Source organism: Idiotropiscis lumnitzeri, chromosome 17 (genome assembly GCF_059441095.1).
Source record: "Idiotropiscis lumnitzeri isolate Australia: NSW breed Sydney's pygmy pipehorse chromosome 17, RoL_Ilum_1.0, whole genome shotgun sequence".
NCBI classification, from domain to species: domain Eukaryota; kingdom Metazoa; phylum Chordata; class Actinopteri; order Syngnathiformes; family Syngnathidae; genus Idiotropiscis; species Idiotropiscis lumnitzeri.
Genome location: NC_142407.1, coordinates 9,842,630 through 9,862,904, shown reverse-complemented (window position 1 = coordinate 9,862,904; position 20,275 = coordinate 9,842,630). Strand labels below are relative to the sequence as shown.

General features: G+C 46.1%; 3 protein-coding genes across 4 annotated transcripts; 1 reads left to right on the top strand and 2 right to left on the bottom strand.

Annotated features, from left to right (window-relative positions):
• Positions 1-281: 281 nt before the first annotated feature.
• Positions 282-7,902, bottom strand: slc13a5a (solute carrier family 13 member 5a). Its single transcript, XM_088279244.1, has 13 exons — positions 7,696-7,902; positions 5,262-5,390; positions 4,705-4,841; positions 4,303-4,523; positions 4,096-4,209; positions 3,766-3,943; positions 3,568-3,690; positions 2,963-3,175; positions 2,221-2,327; positions 1,979-2,100; positions 1,559-1,720; positions 1,104-1,241; positions 282-823 (listed from the first exon to the last, which is right to left on the bottom strand). Exons 1-13 carry the CDS (start codon positions 7,807-7,809, stop codon positions 695-697), a joined length of 1,887 nt encoding a protein of 628 aa, XP_088135370.1. The 5' UTR covers positions 7,810-7,902; the 3' UTR covers positions 282-694.
• serpinf1 (serpin peptidase inhibitor, clade F (alpha-2 antiplasmin, pigment epithelium derived factor), member 1) lies at positions 7,683-13,084 on the top strand. Of its 2 annotated transcripts, none has more exons than XM_088279245.1 (8): positions 7,683-7,852; positions 9,823-9,880; positions 10,401-10,605; positions 11,088-11,243; positions 11,328-11,531; positions 11,708-11,844; positions 11,926-12,136; positions 12,615-13,084. In XM_088279245.1, the coding sequence occupies exons 2-8, from the start codon at positions 9,824-9,826 to the stop codon at positions 12,863-12,865; spliced, it is 1,221 nt and encodes a 406-aa protein (XP_088135371.1). In that variant the 5' UTR covers positions 7,683-7,852; position 9,823; the 3' UTR covers positions 12,866-13,084. The 2 variants fall into 2 exon arrangements, with proteins under 2 accessions (XP_088135371.1, XP_088135372.1); XM_088279246.1 differs by lacking the exon at positions 7,683-7,852 and adding an exon at positions 8,814-8,908.
• slco2b1 (solute carrier organic anion transporter family, member 2B1) lies at positions 13,069-20,222 on the bottom strand. Its single transcript, XM_088280240.1, has 16 exons — positions 20,160-20,222; positions 19,957-20,040; positions 19,500-19,568; positions 18,571-18,708; positions 18,072-18,252; positions 17,752-17,985; positions 17,586-17,684; positions 16,326-16,456; positions 16,165-16,237; positions 15,913-16,077; positions 15,631-15,820; positions 15,192-15,336; positions 14,920-15,083; positions 14,768-14,832; positions 14,574-14,694; positions 13,069-14,292 (listed from the first exon to the last, which is right to left on the bottom strand). The coding sequence occupies exons 1-16, from the start codon at positions 20,220-20,222 to the stop codon at positions 14,115-14,117; spliced, it is 2,100 nt and encodes a 699-aa protein (XP_088136366.1). The 3' UTR covers positions 13,069-14,114.
• Between the last annotated feature and the right edge of the window lie 53 nt (positions 20,223-20,275).

Below are 20,275 nucleotides of genomic sequence, written 5' to 3'. Positions count from 1 at the left end.
TACAGCTATTACTTTGGCCCTTTGGTATGACACGTAAGCTCGTTTGCCATATTGAATGTGGCGGATTTGCCATACGAGTCTTTTTTCAAATAGGAGCGCGTGTGACCTGGGGAACATGTTGTTTTGTTTTATTTTTTGCTGTATAAAAATTGTATAATAGCACACTCACTATAGTAGGTAGAGGTTGCACTCTCATCTCTTCAACAAAAATAATATATATATATATATATATATATATATATACTGTATATGAAAGGATGATTAATTGAAAGCAGCCAACGTTTTGTGTAAAAGGTTTATTTAAAGGTCATAAACATGTTAGGATGTTACGTAGAATAATGTACACCCGTGACAAAAATCACATACCTGAACAGAAAAACAACATAAACAAAAAACGATAACCTCAAAAGATGAGTCTTAATGGAAAATAATATTAAAAAGAATGTGTTAAATATAATATTTATAATATTACATAAAATATGTACTTTACATTTTCCCCGAAATAAATGAAAATAACAGCAATTGTTTGTATCAAAACGTAAATGATAGTGAAGTTGAGTTAAGACTTTGCTGACTTATTCAGAAGCGTTCTGAGTCAAAAATCAGTCATACTATGAGAAGAAGCAATTTTTAAAAACAAAATAATTCCATTAAAAACACCACATGAAGAGAGGAAGCAACTAAAGGGGCGGGGCTAAATGGGCGTGGTGCCGTTGGCCCACTCGGGGAAGGAGTCCAGAGAGAACAAGACGCGGCCCCAGGTGTTGATGGCCATGCTGATGCACCCAATGCCAATAATGTTCATCACCACACCAGTTTTTGCCTGCAGGGGGCACACAGTAGCACATCTTGTTATGAATATATGGGGCTAATAATTAGCGTGTGGCTAAAGATATTTGTTTACAATTCGATAGCCAGTGTGGCTAAAATTTGGCATGTAACTAATGTTAAGTGAAGCGTGTGGCTGCAGATGTGTCGCTAACAATTAGCATGTGGGTAATGTCATAGGTTTTATGAATCTGATTACAGCATAATGTTATTAAGCATGTGCCTGGCCTGCATGTTTATCTTTGGATGGTGTAGCGTTTGCTCGGTAGACTCGCCATGTCAGCTACTTTGAGGTAGCCCGAAGAGAAGACGATGGCGTTAGGGGGCGTGGCCACGGGCAGCATGAAGGCAAACGAGGCGCTCAGGGTGCACGGGATCATCACGTACAAAGGGTTTACACTGATGGACTGAGACTACGTGCACATGTCACACAACAACAGAAGAAGTAGAAAACGATGAGTGGTTACCATACATATATTCGATTAGGCTAACACTGATCCAGTAATGTCACGTACATATCCAGATATAATCTTTGGAAAAACTGACAACTCAAATGACAATCACGTTTCGTCTGATGATCATTATTGCTTAAAAATCCGAATTTGAAGTCTAACAGAATGATCCAGCCTCAAGAAAATGTCTAGCTCTGAGACAAGGTGCCAGTCCCAAGTCAAGAGAAGGTTGCAGTTTCCAGAAGATTATATTCTCTTGTGAAGGTTCTAGTTATTACCATAGAGGCCAGGATTGGCAGGAGGAGGGTTGCCGTGGCGACGTTGCTGGCGCACTCTGTGAAGGTGGCGGTGAGGAGGCACAGGACCACAGTGATGGCCCACGGCGGGATGGAGTGAAGCGGTGTCATCTGAGAGCCCAACCAGCGCGACAAGCCCGACTCCTGAACAATTGACTCAAATCAAACAATACCTACTCCCAAATTACAATATATCAATTTTCTATACACTTGAATAAAAAGTCCTCTGAAAGTCCTTTGGTAATGAATCAGAATTTATGCGAACAGTAAGTGCATTCCTTTCCCTAATCATGAATCATTCACTACAGAGAGATAACCAAAACTCAGGAGCCATCATCACCACTTCCTGTCTGATCCACATCCTGTTAGACCCACTTCCTGTCGGAGCCGCCTGCCGCTTACCTCGCTACCTTTGGCCAGCGCGAAGCCTCCGCCCAGCAGCAGCACGATGTTCCAGGGAATCTTAGCCTGTGCCACCTTCCACGTCAACAGCGGAGCGGAGGGGCCTCGGGACCCCTGAGTATCTGATTGGATGGACCAAAATAAAACCTTTCACCACAGAAATTGTATATTTACCAGAATAGTCGTGAGGTTTTTTGAGAAAAATGCATTTTTGTGTGACTCCACGTGTGCGTGTCACTAACCCGGGTCCGAGTTGTGCCTCCAGCAGCAGAGATATTTGGGCGGCTGGGACGGCAGGATGAACAATAAGAGCGCCACCATGAGGGACACGGTTGCATCCGTGACGAACCTGTAGAAAATCAATGCCATTCAAAATGTGTTTTGTAATAAAAAGAAAAAAATCTAAAATATTGTACTGTACAAAAACAGGCAATAATGATGTAATGAAATAGAATGTAAAGAAATTCAACATCTTTTGAAAATAATGTTCTCGTCCACGGTGTTCTCGTGACGCGGGCACTGTTGTTGTTTTTGGCAATGCGGCACAGCGGTCATGTTTACTTCCTGCCGTAGCACAGCGCAAATATTGGAACGACGCATACGCAGGCCATGCGGCCGCTCTTTGGTGTTTAAGCTGATTGCAGGTGAAAGGTCATCTGATGGCATGATTATGTAACCTGGCAGCGATTTCATGAATGAACATGAATGCCATCTACTTTTAAAGGTTGAGGATAGGACCGCCCCCTTCCAAGAAGCTTCGCCAATCAGATACCTTGATGGATATACAAGGTGCAAGATTCAAGTTGTTATAAGGATGGATGGATATGATATTTCATTTTTCTCCCTTCATTTCTTCTGGAGGGGAGGCTGAAACGAATTACTGACACCGTCATTCATTTCAATGGGAAAAATGGATTTGATATACGAGCAAACAAACGAGTCACCATAGCAACGATGAAGAAGAGAAATCGTGGGCCGACTCACTCTGCGTCGGCGTTGAAGGTCCGCGAGGCCCAGCCGTCCACGAAGCGCGGCTCCCGCGTGAACCAGAGCGCCACCATCAGGAGGAAGAGCGCCATCACACTGGCCTCGCCGTAGGTCATGTGACCCAGGCGTCGGTGCTCCTCTCTGATGGCGTCGCGCGCCGCTTCCTCTTTCGCCGCCTGCCCAGCCCCACACGACCACACCCCCCGCAGGCTGACAATCAAACGACACAAAACACACACATCATTCCAAGTTAGTATTGATGCCACACAGATGGATAGGAAGTGCGCAGTATGAATGTTGTGAGGTAGTGTTGATGTAGTTGAGATACATAGGAAGTAGTATAAGGATTAAAAGTTTTCATTGCATTAATCACATCTTAAAAATTAATTCATCGTAATTAATTGCAAGGGAACTCGCTCCAAAATCTGACATATTTTATACGTACATATATAAAACAAACGCATGCTTTGCATTGAAATGATTTTGAGAGCCCTAAAGTTTAAATATGAGGAAGACTTGAAAAAGATTTTTGTTGACTTTACTCAATTTCTGCAGAATAGATGCAGAATACATAAAAAGGTTGAAAAGCATTCAGGGCTGACCTGGGCCCTATGAAGACTTGCTGTAGTAGAATCCAGGCCATCATGAGCATCATCATCATGGTGGGGAAGGCGAAGGCGAACCAGGACGCCGAGTTGATGACGCCGCCGCTCTGTGGGAACAGCCTGCGGGATGTGCCACTTTCGCAATAAGAGCGCCGCTTGACACACGTTTAGCACGTGAACCGGCCGCGCACTCACTGGCTCATCTGGCCCAGCAAAACCAGATTGGGTCCGGTCCCGGTGAGCGTGGCGATGCCGCCGATGCTGGCCGCGTAGCACACGCTTAGCAGCAGGCCTTTGCTCAAACGATTCCGCTCCTCGTCCACGCCGTTGGCCTCCTCCACTTCCAAGGCGCAAACCACGCTTGATGCGCTCGCTGAGGGAACAGGTTGCAAAAGTATTGACACCTTGTAGAAGGGGTATTAGTGGCTAGTAGCTACTAGATCCACCAAGAAATGACCAACCGCGAATATGCATGGGTTCACAAATTCACAAATCAAATCACCCAGACTGAATTTGCCCTCTGACCTTTCGGCGTAGAAGGAGGTTTGTCCTGTGGTGGTGGTTTTAGTGATGACATCGTCACATCCTTGCGGGTTGTTGTCGGAACTCCGCCCTCTCCCGTTTTTTCTTCACACTCACCTGCACGAGAGAAATTTAGTCAAACAACAACTTCGGGTTTCATATTTCCTGCTTTTGCCTGGCACCTCTGATGACACGCCCACCAATTCTCACCCTTCCTTCCAGAAGCATCCCCGTTAGGCACTTGGACAACAAAGGCACTCTCTTTTCCAGAGGCGTCTTCGTGTGTCCTTAGGTGTCCTTCCTCTGCGTCGTCATGGCGATGCAGCTGGTCCAGCACGGCATGCACGATGGGGACCATCATGGCGGCGGTGGCTGTGTTGCTGATCCACATGGACAGGAAAGCCGTCACGCTCATGAAGCCCAGCATCAGCCTGTCATGGGACACATCCGTGGTTTTGGAGATACAGTATAGTTTAATATTTTCTCACAAATGAATATATGCTACCTCGATTCTAACACAAGTCGTAGACGAATCGCATCCATTTACGTGATGAACATTTCAAAACAAATGGGGTAGCAACACATATAGATTGACAATTCACTGTGACTCACAGCGCGGGCCTGACGCCAACCACGAGTAGAACTTTGAGTGCGATGCGTTTGTGGAGGTTCCAGTGCTCCACAGCCACCGCCACCATCAACCCGCCCACAAACAACATGTTACTGTCTCGCAGGTACTGCATGCACACCTATGGAGAGACCCTTCAGCATTTGTTCCACATGCCACGAGTGTACTCAATATTCTGTATACTGGTACGCTCTTTGTCCTCATGAGTAACACAATTCATCTGTACTAGAAATGTTTTGCACTATTGTATGACATTTCTGCTCAATGTTGAAACGAATATGTTACTAGAGCAACAGAACTGCACTAATTGACAATTGCATTCTGCTAATATAGTGGCAATTTAAAATTCTGCTGGTTAATATCGATTATGTCACTTGTACAACGAGTAGCATGCGGTAGTTCGAGAGTGGAGCAATATCAGACAGGGTCAAAGTGAGTTTGAGTACAACCGAGAGTTCGTGTACATTCAGTGTGTTGCGCGTGAATGAGTGAGTGAGTGTGTGCGTGTGTCTGTGCGGGTGTGTTGCGTGTGCGCGTTTACATCTTTAGACTGCATGATGCCGAGCAGAGGAAACAAGATGGTCGGCAGCAACGCCGTGACGGCCAGCGGCAGAACCTCCGTGCACCAGTACAGCGCCATCAGAAGAATCACGTACGCGCACGCCGCCTCCTGAGCGCGCGCACACACACACACACACACACGCACACACACACAAATAGCTGTAAACATGTATATTGCACATTGTGCTTGCAGTTAGTCGGTGACGTGACGTCACTGGTGCGCAGAGATGGGATGTAGCGCGCATGAAGACGGGACGAGGGTGGGAGGGCATCAGGTGAGTGCTGTGTTGACATGAAGAAGGGGAAAACGTGTTTGGATGGAAAATGTGACACTTGCTGATTTAAACGCCGACTGAGAGGATTCTGCCTCTTTTTTGTCTTTTGTTTTTCTTCCTCGATCACGTTGACAAAACGACTCAAAGAGCACAAGGCACAGTGAAGAGCACACGCGGCAAAGTCAAGGAGTCATGCAGCAGGAAATCTGTCTCTTGGTGTGACATTTCAACACAATTTATAACAGCCATTTCACCCCCCCCCTCTCATTAACTCTAATAGAACGTAAATTGGACAAAGCGGCCTCTATTTCCCATGTGTGATTTTTTTTCAACTCGAATTCAAATTTCATGCTGAAATCTCCACAATTGCCGGAAAGGTTTACTTCGAAAGTCTTATTTGTTTTTAATCAATGGAGATCAGATCAAATTGATCACAAATCTAATCAAGAGCAATTCTTAAAGTGTGGAAACAGAAGAATCAAGTATAGCCTAACTTCGAGCAGCCTTGAGATACTGTTTGGATTTTGCAATGTGATATTTAATGAGAAAAAAATGGCACTCTATAATATTATAATTCATACAATTATGACACAATCAGATAAAAAATGTTTTTTTTAGCTCTTCAAATGGATTAAGACTATATATATTATCTGTCTACATCTGTTGCTGCACCTCTTGTGTTCCAGTATCCTCGATCGCAAGTTTAGGACAAGAGTGATGAAGATGATGATGAAGAAGAGCATGAGGAAGAGCGTGAGAAAGCAGAAAAGGCTGCCGGGAGGCAGCCACGACCTGCTGAGCGCAAACACACTACTTTGGTTTCATTTACCGGCGCGCGCGCGCACACACACACACACTCACACACGCTCACAAGCAAAGCAAGCACGTGCGCCCACACACGTGCACACTGCAGGGCTGTAATGATGTCGTGCATGTGGGGGGGGGGGGGGGGGGGGTCTGGAGCAATATTGATGAATCGGAAGGTCGCTAAACTTGGACCCGATGTGCTGTGCTGGTCAATCAGTGACAGACGTGCGGCGTGGCGGGTCAGAAAAGTTCACGAATAAAAAATGTCATGAAACGCGTTCCAAAACGAAAGACTTGAGTGGATAAACCCGTTTAGAACGCAATAATGGCATTATTGGAACAAGTTTGGAAATTAAATCTGCGGAAATTAGTCTAACTTGAGTGTTTAGAAATGACAAATTCTACTAAATGACGAAGTCGCTTGTAAATTAATCTCATGGGGAGATTTAATACACCTCAAGAGAAATTAATAGAAAAGAGTTGAGAAATCAAACGAACATTTTATGAAACAATTTTACAAATTAACACGATAACACGCAGCGGAACGAAAATGTAATATTAATTATTAATATAATCAGTAAATAAATAATAAAGTTGTATAATTAGTGCAACGCATTTTGAAGTGAAGCAGAATGTATAAAACACCTTTGAAAATGAAATTTAAAACCGAATAGGACACGTTGAAATACACATTTGGAATGAACGGAACACATTTATAAATTAACATTTAAATGTGTGAAACGTGTATAGAAAGGACAGATTTCAATGATTAGAAAACATTAACAACAGAATCAAAAAGTGCCATGGCACTTATAAATAATCGAATTCTTCACATGAATAAAAATTGTTGTGAAAAATAAAATTAATAACGCGATTATGAATAAATGTCAAATATTAAAACAGGTTTAGAAATAAACCATTTAGATTGATAAAACATATTTTAAATCAATGAAAAAAATATTGAAACACCCCAAAAGTATCAAATAGTTATAAACCAATTAAAAATGCAAATTTATTAAAATGTTCAAAATTGAGAGAAAAAAAATTGTAATTAAAACAACATATTTTAACACGTTTTGTCGCTAAAAATAACAATAAAGTATGTTTAGAAATGAACATTAAAATGAATCAAAACACATTTGAAGATAAAAATTTAAAATGTATAAAACACTTAAGAATAAACACAAAACAACAGTAAATAAAACATTTATTTAAAAGGAAAAAAAGAAAACAAAAAAAAGGAAGAACACGCGTTGACTCTGTTGGGCAACTTGTCCAAATCAAAGACCACTCGCCAAAACAGTCGACTTGCTTCATTTGACTCTTTCTCACCTTGGTGCTGAGGGCGAGCGGGAGCAGGACAAGCGGACCGAAGGCCACGACCAAGGCGCTCTTCAGACGCCACACGGCGCGGAACAGTCGCACCCGTAGGGGAAGCACCGCCATCGAGAAGGACCAGCAGGACGACCAGAACCACCAGGACGAGAAGGTGAGGACGACTGCCGACAGCTTCAAACTTCTTTATGCCGCCAACACGCTCGCCATTCACTCTAAATAGTAACCGGGCACGCGCGCGCGCACACGCACACGCAAGCGCACACACACACACACACACACCCAAACGCAAGCGCACGCACAAGCACGGAGGAACTAAAAGAAGGAAAGTTGAGCTGGTGGTCTTCCTCATCGATGAAGAATGCGAAGTGATGTCGATGTCGATATAGACACGCAATAATTGAATGGATGAGCGGATGAACTATGAATGATCACTAAGTGAAACATAACATGAAGGAGCGATGAAAGAAAAGCGAATGAAGGAAAATAAAAGAATACATTTATGAATGAAAATGGTGAGTGCGAATGGCGAGTGAAAGGAATGATAAATAAACGAATAAACACATATGAACGAAAACATGAGACTGTAAAAGAATAAACAATGATTAATGGATAATCAATGAATGAATGAATGAAGACTAAATGATGCATGGGTGAAGGAATGATGAACGGACGATGCACTTCGAGACCTCAGCTCACATTCACACACGTGGAAGTAAAGTTGCGATGTGAGTCTGCTGCCACCTAGTGGCCACTCTAGGTACAGTCGTAGTCGGAGCTGGGTCATGTTGGTCCAATCCAGCGGTGCCTTGATTTTTGGAATCCGTTATCTACGACATGGAGCGTTTATGTGACAGTGCACGCGCAAAAGTTGACATGGCGGGCATATTGCGAACACAACGCTTGTTTGCATGTCGCGTGAACGCACATATCCACGTTTACGTGGCATGTGCGAATAGTGTTGAAACATTTGTTTCCAAGATGTGTCTAAAGTGCATGGAGAGGGCGCACTTAACATGAAGGAAGTGGAACTTTTGAAGAAATTATCCGAAGCAGAAGTATAGCGACCAAAGTTTGCGGTGGCTATCCCGTCCTGCGGATTGTGGATCAGTCTCGGGCGCGCGTCCCCGCTCGGGAGCGAGCCGGGGACGTGTGCGCGCCCCGCTGTCACGCGCGGCGACGTGGAGCGAGTGAGCAACGCTGCAGCGAGGTGAGTGCGCGTCAATCACTTCTTCCTTTCCTTGCACGTCTTCGCGCTTTTTTAATTTTTTTTCTTGACCAGCTTGGGCGTGCCGCACAACTGGAAGTGCCAAACACTCGAACCAAGTCCAACCGCGTACACTTTTTTTTATCTTTTGTCACACTGACGTTCTCGAGGGGGCTCATTTTTGGGGGTGGTAGCGTGTGGTAGCGTGACATCACCAGGAGATGACCGTCGCGCAGAGGTGGCATACTCGCACCCTGTGTGTGGGTGTGGGGGGGGGGGCGCTCTGGAAAAAAAGTAAAAGTACTGATCTAATCGCCATTACTTGATTTAAAAACGACAACTCATGACTAATGGCAACATGTACTTAATTATTGATTACAAGTCGTAGTAAGAAAGTACAGACGTATTTCCAAATGTTGTAAAAGTAAGAAGTTGTCAGAGAAATAATTACTCAAGTAAAGTACCAATACAGTGCCAGGAAAAACAGCTGTAGGTGTAGTAACGGAGTATTTCTACATGGTTACTTCTCACCACTGCGTATTTGTGTGCGAGCGGCATGCACTTTGACCCTTTTGGCAGCGTTCCGGTGATCAAGTCACATGACCCGAGGGGCACACAAACATGTTTTTAATTCTGTCTTTTAGTTTGAAATCTCCCACTTTTGTTCCCTGCCATGTCGACGTGCGCGTCAAGGGTTGTTATTGAGAACAAAAGCCAGAACTGGAAAAAAAAACCCCAAACAAGTAGAAGAAAAATTGGAATGAGAGTGATGAACATTAATCTTAAAAAACAGACAAAAAATAAATAAAAACTAGCTCTAAAATTTAACTTAAAGTAAAAATTAAAACGATAAAGCCTAATACTCTTCTCATCTTTGTGTGTGCGTGTGTGTGCTTGTGTGTGTTTGTATATTTTAGGATGAAACAGACAACACCCCTCCTGCTTTTGGGCCTGGTGGTCTTCGTTGTGGTTCAGGTATCGTCTACATGGTGAATTGATGTGGTGATGAAATAATTTCATGATATATCACACCCCCTCAAAACCAATTTGCAAAATTACAACATACGAGTTCATCATCAGCTGGTAACACCCTCATGGCATCTTCATTACCTTTCAAGATGAACTGTAGGACACTAAGAGCGGCCTCAATAGGGCACAGGTGTCAAAGTTCAGTCCTCGGGAACCGGTATCCTGCAAGCTGATGAGCTGATCATTTGAATCAGGTGTCAAGAGGGATGGAAAACATGCAGCATACCGGCCCCCAAAAACAAGACTTTGACACCATTGCAATAGGGGATTACCGATACTCGAAACACATTTGAACAACACTACAATATCAACAATTCATTATATAGGCAAAAGAGGGATTCCCAACACAGTGTATACTGCGGAAATGGTCACCCCCTCTCGCTATGGGAGGCTGTGTGCATGTGTGTGTGTGTGCGTGTGCGGGTGCGTGTGTGTGTTGACGTGGGTGTTTCCCTTTATGCTGCAGGCGCAGACAGAGGACGAGCCGGCGGCCAGCGAGGATGAACAAGTGGAAAATGTGGAGCTCTTCACCACGCCCGCCACCAAGATGGCCGCCGCCACTTCAGACTTTGGCTACAACCTTTTCCGCGCACTGGCATCCCACCAGGACAACGCCAATGTCTTTCTCGCGCCCATCAGTGTCTCTGCGGTCCTCACCCAGCTGTCCCTGGGTGAGAACATAGCACTCTAAATATCAAACTGACACAGTGTCTCTAGATTACCTTAAGGGTGGGTCATCGGGTCTCTCCAGGATGGTTCTTAGGTAGTGATGGGAAAATGAATCTTCAAATTTTCTTCATGAACCAGTTGTTGTGTTTTTGAGTCCTGTAGATGGCACTGTTGGTTTAAATAAAGGGTTTTAAAAAATGGCAAGTCAGTGTGCTTTCAGCCCAATGTTGAACAGAGAGTGCCATCTACTGGAGTCCAAAAAATACTACAACTGGTTCATGAAGCAGATTTGAAGCTTTATTTATCCATCACTACTCTTAGGGTGTCTCCAGGTTGGTCTTGGAGTGTTTTTATGTTCAGGCTGCATTTAGGGTGGGTGGGTCTTCAGTTGTCTCGAGGATCTCTTTGGACATCTTCAGGGTGTCTCTAAGCTCCATTTTGGGTGAGCACCCAGCAAACTGGGCTAATGCGGCTGGTTCCACAGGCGCTTCTGAGCGTGCCCAGGGGCAGCTGTTCCGGGCCTTGAGGTACCACACCCTGCAAGACCCTCAACTCCACAACACCCTGAGGGACCTCCTGACCTCTGTCAAGACAGGCAACAAAGGACTGAGCATCGCAGCCCGCCTCTACCTGGCCAGACGTCAGTCCTCACAACCTGAACCACATCAAATGTGCTTGTCTTGACACCACACATCCCGTGATGCAACATGACTTTTTCTCTCAGGTCTGCGCCTCAAGCAGGACTTCTTCACAACGGTGGAGCAGCAATATGGCATTCGACCAAAAGCCATGCAGGGCGTAAGCAAAGACACCAAGGACATCAATGACTGGGTCGCCACAGAGACCGGCAACAAGGTGCAACGCATCCTCGCCAAGCCCCTGAACAGAAACCCTGGAGTCAACACGGTGGCCGGTGCCTACTTTAAAGGTAGGAATTACGATTACAACGACGATAACGACAATATCATCAATGACAATAACAACAAAGTGGACAACATGAGATAGCATAAATGACTCAATGAAACAATGACAACAATCTGAAAGAAGACAACATGAAACAACAATGACAATCTCAACGAGAAAGCAAATGTGCTCACCAAACAGGGAAGTGGGTGACTGCATTCCAACCTCAGTCGATGCAGAACTTTCAGCAGGAGGGCAAACCGGCCGTCCGGGTTCCCATGATGCAACAGGAGAACTACCCCATCAAGATGGGCGTTGACTCTGACCTGAGCTGCACGGTTAGCGGGGAAGACGGTGCCTGTCCTCTTGAGTGACGTTGCGGCGGCCACCAACCTCCACTTGTTGTCTTCCCGTTCTAGATTGCGCAGATCCTCCTACAGAACCAGGTGAGCATGTTCGTGTTCCTGCCTCAGGAAGTTACATCCAACCTGACCGCCCTGGAGGAGACGCTGACCGCGGAGTTTGTGCAAGACCTGGGCAACACGCTCCACGCCACACACGTCACCCTGACCATGCCCGTTCTCAAGTTCAGCTACAGCACAAATCTCATGACGCTGCTCCCTGACCTGGGTGAGTCCTCGGTGGATTTAGGGTTGGCTTTCATATCAGATGTCTTTAGACTGCATTTTGGGTGGATCTTAAGATGTCTCCCAGGTTTATTTAGGGTCAGTCTCAAGGGTGCCCTTCGGTTATGTCTAAAGTTGTCTTGAGGCTGCATTTAGGGTGAGTCTTAGGGTGTCTACAAGGTGGGTTTTAGGGTGTCTTTTGAGTCATTCTCCAGGTTGTCTTTAGGGTGGGTCTCAGGATTTCATGAGTTTGCATCCTAGTCTGACTCTTAGTGTGTTCTTGATTCTGGCAAACGTTTGGGGACATAAGACATTCATTCATTGAAAACAAAAGATCAATAACTGTCTGAAGACCTCCCCATCGGTGGCTCCTTGAGTTTAGCTGCTTCATGGAACGTCATCGCTGCTTGATTCTTGCTCTGCAATGCTCCCTAACGTGAAGTTATCTATTGAGTCTTGGGTCCGCCTCCTCCTTCCCACAGGGCTCACTGATTGGCTAGCTAACCAAGACTTGGAGAAGATTGCGGCGCAGCCCGCCAAGCTAGTCACCATCAATCATAAAGTCGTCATGGAGATGGCGGCCGAGGGCGACCAGTCGGCGCCCGCCACATCCACTACTAGTCACCTGACCTACCGCATGGACCGCCCCTTCCTCTTCCTCATTCGCGACGAAGCCTCGGGGGCCCTGCTTCTCATCGGCAGAGTGATCAATCCCAAGGACCTGACTATCTAACACTCACGTACACGTGCACACACACACACACACACACACCCCTAACACACCCCCACGCACGCACACCCCCCCCACACGCAAGCACATGCACACACGCACTCTTAGCAGGTCCTAGGAGGGCAACAAGGATGAAAGGTGATTTTTACACCAAAAGCTAACATTGTCACCTGTGTTCCATCTCGTGACGTTAGAAAATAAAGATGAAAGAGAAAAAAACTGCAGGTTTCTCTCAGAGAATTTTTTTACTTGTCAGCGCCACTCTTGGGACAAAAATACAAAACATTTGAATGCAACAACAAGAAAGCAATGTGAAAACATTTTTATACACGCACACACCACACACACCCACACACAATGATGAACTCTCCACATGTGGATCATATCACAAACACGCATTCCGTTTGTCTCCTCCAGTCAATGAGTGTGTGTTTGTGTGTGTGCGCGCCTGCCATGTGGTTTTGATTTTATTGTCACATTCCTGAGGTTAGTCCAGTGTTGGAAGGAAAAAGTGAAGAAAAGAAAATGCTTCATCTCCTCCATCTGAGTCGACAAATCAAGAAAAACCCCAAATCACACAGAAGGAAAGAAGACAGCGGCACAAATGCACGCACACATAGACACACCCACTGAGTTACACTGACACACTCACAAACACACAAATATGCACGCACACACACACAACCACAGATATACACTGAGGAACACACAAAAAATGCACACACACACTCATACACGTATGCAGTACATACACATACATAAAACTACAAACACAAACATTTACACGCAACCAAAGACACACATTCAAACTTGCATACACACTGACACACACTCCACCTGCGAGATATATAAGCACATGCTCGTTGCTTTCAGGAGGGAGACCCCGGACACATGGCGGCATGGCGGCTGCGTTACGTTAATGTGTACCTTGGAACGCGACAGGATGTAGTCCTATCCACATGTTGAGTGAGTTTCCCCTGTGGACATCAATGGAACTGCGCCTGATCATGGGCAACAAAATCCATCTAATCATCCTGTCCTGTTTTGCATTTGAACCATTTATACAGTATGTACTTGTCACGTAGCTTGAGGTCAATGTGATCGTACACACTTTGTCCGCACTAGTATTACAATTCAACATACTAGAACAGCATTGTCTTACTAGTGCGTACTAGTACATTCGCCATAAACAGGATATGAAGAATATTGTATAAATGCGCCAATGTTTTCCATAGTGTCTTTTGGAGCCTCCTCAAATGTGTCCTGGGTGGACTTCCTGTTCCTCGTTGCGCTCGTTCACCAGCTCATAGGCGCCCTGACTGGCCGCCTGAGGGCCCTCAGGCCCTGCCTTCCTCCTGTGCAGGACCAGTGACGTCAAGAAGAAGCACAGAAGAGCCCCACACATGAACACCCCCTGGACGCCCAAAAACCTGCACAGGCACACAAAGTCTGAGCACACACAAAAAAACAAATACATGACAGAAATACAGATTTTAAATGGATTTTTAAACAAATTGATGAATATTTCTTTTGTACAATAAATTTATTAACCAATTATTTTACAAAATAATGTTTATATTACGGCTATATATAAATGGTAACTAGCCAATGAACTAAATTTGACCTTTGGTGAACTTTTGATGTTCAACTTTTCAAAGTTGTATTGTTCAATGAATGTGCAACATGCTACATCTTTTTAAAAGAAACCGGCCTGTGTCTGAAGCGTTCCAAGTCGTAGTACAGACAAGAAGTCTGCTTGCCGCACTGCCTGTCCCACAGGACGCACGTGGAGTCAATCACGGAGCCGTACGCGACCGGGCAGGGCATGAAGGCTGCACATGTTACAACAAGATTGACGCATCAGAAACACGCCTTATGTGACCACCGTGACATCATCCTACTCACCCAGCACCCTGAAGAGCATGTACTGGATACCCACTGCCAATGACTTGTCCTGCGCTGATACTGTCCTGTAAACACACACGCACAGACACACACTTGTGTGGTAAGCAGCCATAGTGATGAAAGCTTCGTCAGCTGTTCTGAAATCTTCTTGCCTGAGGATTATGATGAAGGATGGCGTCTGGGACAAGGATGCCGTGAGACAGGTAGCGGCCATCAGGACCACAAAGGGCAAAAGGAGGTAGTCGCACCTGCTGCCGCATGTTCCGGGCGTGGCCGTGCCACCGGTCAAGCCCACACATTGACACTCTGTGAAGTTCTGCGTAGAAACACATTCCAACATTTTTTTTTTCTCCGTATGGTCGATTATGAGGCGTCAGGATCACACACACACCGACTTTCCTTGCAAAAGTGCAATGTTCCTTACTATGACTTTGTTGGTCCTGTCCGTTTCCATGGCAACGCAGCCAGCGTGACACGGAGACGTGAACTCAATACCATCGGACCCGCACACCGGATGAAACAATTCCTGGACGCACTGACATGTCGAGCTGCACAACGTCGCCGCATGGCTGACATGCACACACAAACTCACACAGTTTGATTTTCGAGTTCGAACTTGTTTTGTTCTTATGTTGCGGTTGCCCTGTGCTGTTATTTGGTCTTATGCTAGTTGCGTTAATTAATTTATTGATTCTGGCATCTGGCTTTGTTTTGGTTGTTTGTTCAAACTTTTGTTGTGTTGTTGGTTCTATTGTTGGTTTTGCTGTTGTTACGTGTTTTGGTTTTGGTTCTGTTGTTGGTTGTACTATTGAGTTTGGTGACGGTTAATGTTGGCGATGAGTTGTCGGTCGTGGTGTAATTACCGAGGTGGGAAGATCCCGTCGATCATTTGCGTGGGGCATCCCATGAAGATCAAAGGGAAGGCGCAGCAAAGGCTGAGCAAGATGGCGGCGGTGCAGAGCTTGCTGGCGCCAATGACACCAAGAGTCCAGCGCCGTATTAGCACTCCGCCCAACACGGTTCCAAACACGGCCAAAGGGATGCTCACGCCACCTGTTGGAAGACGACACGGAATAAAATGTGTGGGCACATACAGATGCATGGATGCACACACTCACACACGCATACAGACACACAGCTGGTACCAATTATCACGTTGGAGAAGTCTGCTGTCTGGCTGAACTGCTTCTCGATGAACTTGGCCATGAAGGTGGCGAGGCCGGCCACCATGGCGGCCAGGTTGACCAGCGCCAGGACCACCAGCAGGTAGACAGGACTACGCAGGGTCCGACACAACATACTGGGAAAGCCTAATAGGAGACACACACAACAGGGACCGCGTCCGGACCAGACAAGACCGGGACTGACAGGAAGCAGGACACGAAGCAGACGCTGACTTTTAAGGAAGTGAAGAAGGCTGACTTCCTGGAAAATGTCTGGCTGACGCTTTTCGACTGCTTCCGACTCGTCCTGCGCACACAAACATGACATCGCGAAGGTCAAATGAACACGCAAACGTGACACGATACAGGTGCTACGGCAGCAATCTCCACCTGACCTCTGGTGTCATGTTCCTGGGGAAGAAGAAGTATGGCATTGCGGCCACGAAGAGCAGACAAGACGCCACCAGGAAGCCCAGCCACCAGGCTCCCACCCAGCGCAGGTCACTGCGATCCAGCTCTATCTCATCTGATACGCGCACACGCACACCCACACACATACGTTGCATACATACTGTAGCGTATAGTATCGTGTCGTGTCGTGTCATATAGGGGGGGGTACAGAGATGGATGCGTTGGTGTGTGAAATTGTTAAAAGATGTATTGTATAATACTGTATCGATAGATAGATGTTCAGATAGATGTGCAAATGGATCCACGTACAATACATGAATACAGATCAACTTATTGATGTATATCTAGATCAGGTGTGGGCAAACTACGGCCCGGGGGCCACATGCGGCCCGTTAAACGTTTTAATCTGGGCCGCCGAACTTGATAAAAAATGTAAATGAATAAACCTTGTTAATTCATTCACATCCGAGTAAAAGAAAAAAATGGACGTCAATGGCAGTAAATGAGTTAATATTTTATTTTCTAAATACTGTGGTGTGTCAAAGATATATATTTTGTTGTAATGTTTTTGTTTTGCTTTTAAAATTAATTCAGCTTTTTTTTCCATCTTCTCCTGGTCCGGCCCCTCTGTCAAATTTTAGAACCCATTGTGGCCCACCAATCAAAACGTTTGCCCACCCCTGATCTAGATGCATAGTTGAATACATAGCTTTACATATATATATATATATATATATATATATATAGATATAGATAGCCATCCATTATCTGTTCCGCTTCTCGTCACTAGGGTCGCAGGGGGTGCTGGAGCCGATCCCAGCTGTCTTCAGGCAGTAGGCGGGGGACACCCTGAACTAGTTGCCAGCCAATCACAGGGCACATGTAGACGAACAACCATCCGCGCTCACACTCATACCTAGGGGCAATTTAGAGTGTCCAATCAGCCTGCCATGCATGTTTTTGGAATGTGGGAGGAAACTGGAGTACCCGGAGGAAAGCCACGCAGGCACGGGGAGAACATGCAAACTCCACACAGGAAGGCCGGAGCCGGAATCGAACTCAAGACCTCTGCACTTTGAGGCCATCGTGCTAACCAGTCGTCCACCGTGCGCCCATATGGATAGCCACACAGATTCATTTGAATGAATACATTTAAAGATGAAGCGGGATGTATAGGATAATGTATCAACACGTATATATAAACATGTCTAAAGACGTGCCGGTGCATCCAAAAAAGTGCAGACCTGCAGACATCTTGTCAAAGTCGACATAGAATCGCAGCAGGAAGGCACCGCTGAGGAAGCCGAAGGCAGGTCCGATGGCGGTGACGGCCAGTAGGATGCCTGACACAAACACGGCATCATGAATGCCACATGGCCGCACGAACACAACCTGATGGCGGCGACAAACCGAGGTAGAGTGGCGAGTTCTTCTTGCTGGCGTGGTCGTCGATGTAGGAGATCCCAAAAGGCTGCACGGGCACGGAGGCCACGCCCAGCAGCAACTGAGCAAATAGCAGCAGTGGGTAGATGCCCTCGTGGGTGAAGCTTTCCTGCCCGGGACAGCTCCGATTGGACAACGGCGTGGTGGAGTTGGTGGAGAGAACGCTTCCTGCGCGGCACAGCCCGGAGCTGTTCCCGGTAGCTGTCCATAAACACAAATATTCGTACTCGAGTACGTATGCCACCTAAGCCTGCAACGCCAATGACGGTGAGCAGGCTCGGACTCACACTCACGGTCACCGATCTGATAGCGCCGGTTGCCATAGCGGTACGGCCCACTCAGGAAGTGCGGCAGCGCCATGAGCAGTGAGGCAAAACACGCCAACAGAGCGCCAAAGCCGATGACGCGAGGGCGGTGGACGCGACTCCCCAAGAAGCTGACGAACACGATCAGTAGCGTGTTACCCACCTGGAAGAAACACACGCCGTCAGAAGCCCTCTCAGGACTGCAACATTTTCTCTGGACCTGGACAGTAGCTCAGAACTAGAACCTTCTATCAGAACTAGCACCTCGTCTTCTCTCGGGGCTTCAACCTTCACTTGAGACAAGAACCTTCTCTAAGGACTACAACCTTCACCTTAAACTACAAAGTCTCTTGGGACTAGAACCTACTTTTACGATGTAAACCCTTTCTTGGGATTAGTACCTTAACTCAGGATTTGATCCATCTCTCGGTATCCAGTAGAGTTAAAGGAAGTATATTTTCCAAAAAATGGCTGCGCTGACCTCATTGAAAGCGGCCAGCAGCCCTGACTTCTGACTGGAGAGACCGTAGCGGCGCTCGATGGTGGAGATGGAGCTCTTCATGTAGCCCGACACCAGGAGCTGCGACAGCTGTAGCACGCTGTGACACGCCACAAAAACCTGTGCACCAAAAAAAAAAAAAAAAAACCACCAGCACACACACTAAGGTATGAGGGTCCGAGTACCTGGTGGTGTGCAAACCCTTCAAGAATTGCAGTTCTTAGCATTATTCTTCAGCCCCTGACACCATTTTCACAAACACCAAATTTGCCGAACAAACGGACAAACGGACAAAAAAGTCACAACGTCCAAAGTCGAAGAGAAAGTCAGCAATTTTTATTCGAAGCAGACGTTCCCGGGCGGAAATTTTTTTGGGCCCCCAATAATTCGTTTCCAGAACAGACATGTAGCTGGGTGGATCTTTCTATCATGATCAGACGCATGAAAAAGTTTCAAGTCTTGTGAGCAAAATTGGACAGGACGTCTCGGCCATTTGGGTTTTAAGCAACCTTTTTGGCTTCATTCCAAGGTTCGCAAGTTAGAAAAAAAAAATCAGTCCTCGACATCAGTTCTATGTTGAAATTTGGTGGTCATGCTTAGCATAACAAGACGCATGAAAAGTTCATTAGGACCATTGAGTAAAATGGAACTTGTAAATGTAAATTTTGTTTTGAAGTGGCTTGCTTAGGTGAATTCTAGAGCTTGAAAAATAAAAAAAATATATCAGATGAACGCGAGATTGGATGTGCAAGTATATCATAACACCCCTAAGAACCCATGCATAAACTTCCACTTCCACATAAACTTTGAAAACCATTTTTGGAAAGTTCCAAAAATTGATCAGCCATGTCCTTCATAAGAGGATAAATTTATTTAATAACTTTTAATCATAGTGCTGCTGTCGTTGTTACCTTGACGCTGCTGAAGACGCTCCTTCTCCTCACTTGCGCCTCCATGACGGAGCGGACAGGACGACGAGGCTGAGGCGCACAAAGGAGCTGTGACGTCACACCACGTCCACACGGCACGTGACTTTGACGTCATATGTCGTTCATACTTCACATACACGCTTGCTTGCACGCCAATGAAACGTAGCGCATGTTAGGGTTAGGCGGCAAGGAATCGTTTTATCACTGCTGGAACGTGAATGTGCGCATGGATGCACTTTTTTGCACGATAGAAGTGGAAGAGTAAGTGATTGTTGTTAGCGTTGCGCTTGAGGGAGTGTTGGACTGCTTGGCAGCAATACGTCGCACACGACAATCAAAGCAGCACGAAAGTTTATAGCACCTTCATCATTATCACAACCACGTGACTCCATGGAGGAGGTGCAGAAAGCTCCAGAAAAGGCTAGAAAATCAGACTCACTGTGGTGGTGGTGGTGAGGATGGCGACGATGATGGTGATGATGAAGAGGAGCTGCTCGTTCCCGTAAAGACTATAAGAGGAGGTCTGAGGGGCGGGGGAGGAGCGTCATGGAATTTGAATTTTGAAGCCAAAAAGAGAGAAGGGGAGAGACAGGAAGTGGACGAGTGAGCACATGTCAACTCTTACAAAGTTAAGTCAACAACAAGCAGCACGTCCGCTGGAATGTTCACATTTGCCTGGAGACGAACCAGCTGGCTCGTGGCCATTCGTCACCAGCAGGAGGCGCAACCGCTCCTATTTGTTTGATTGAAGTTAACAA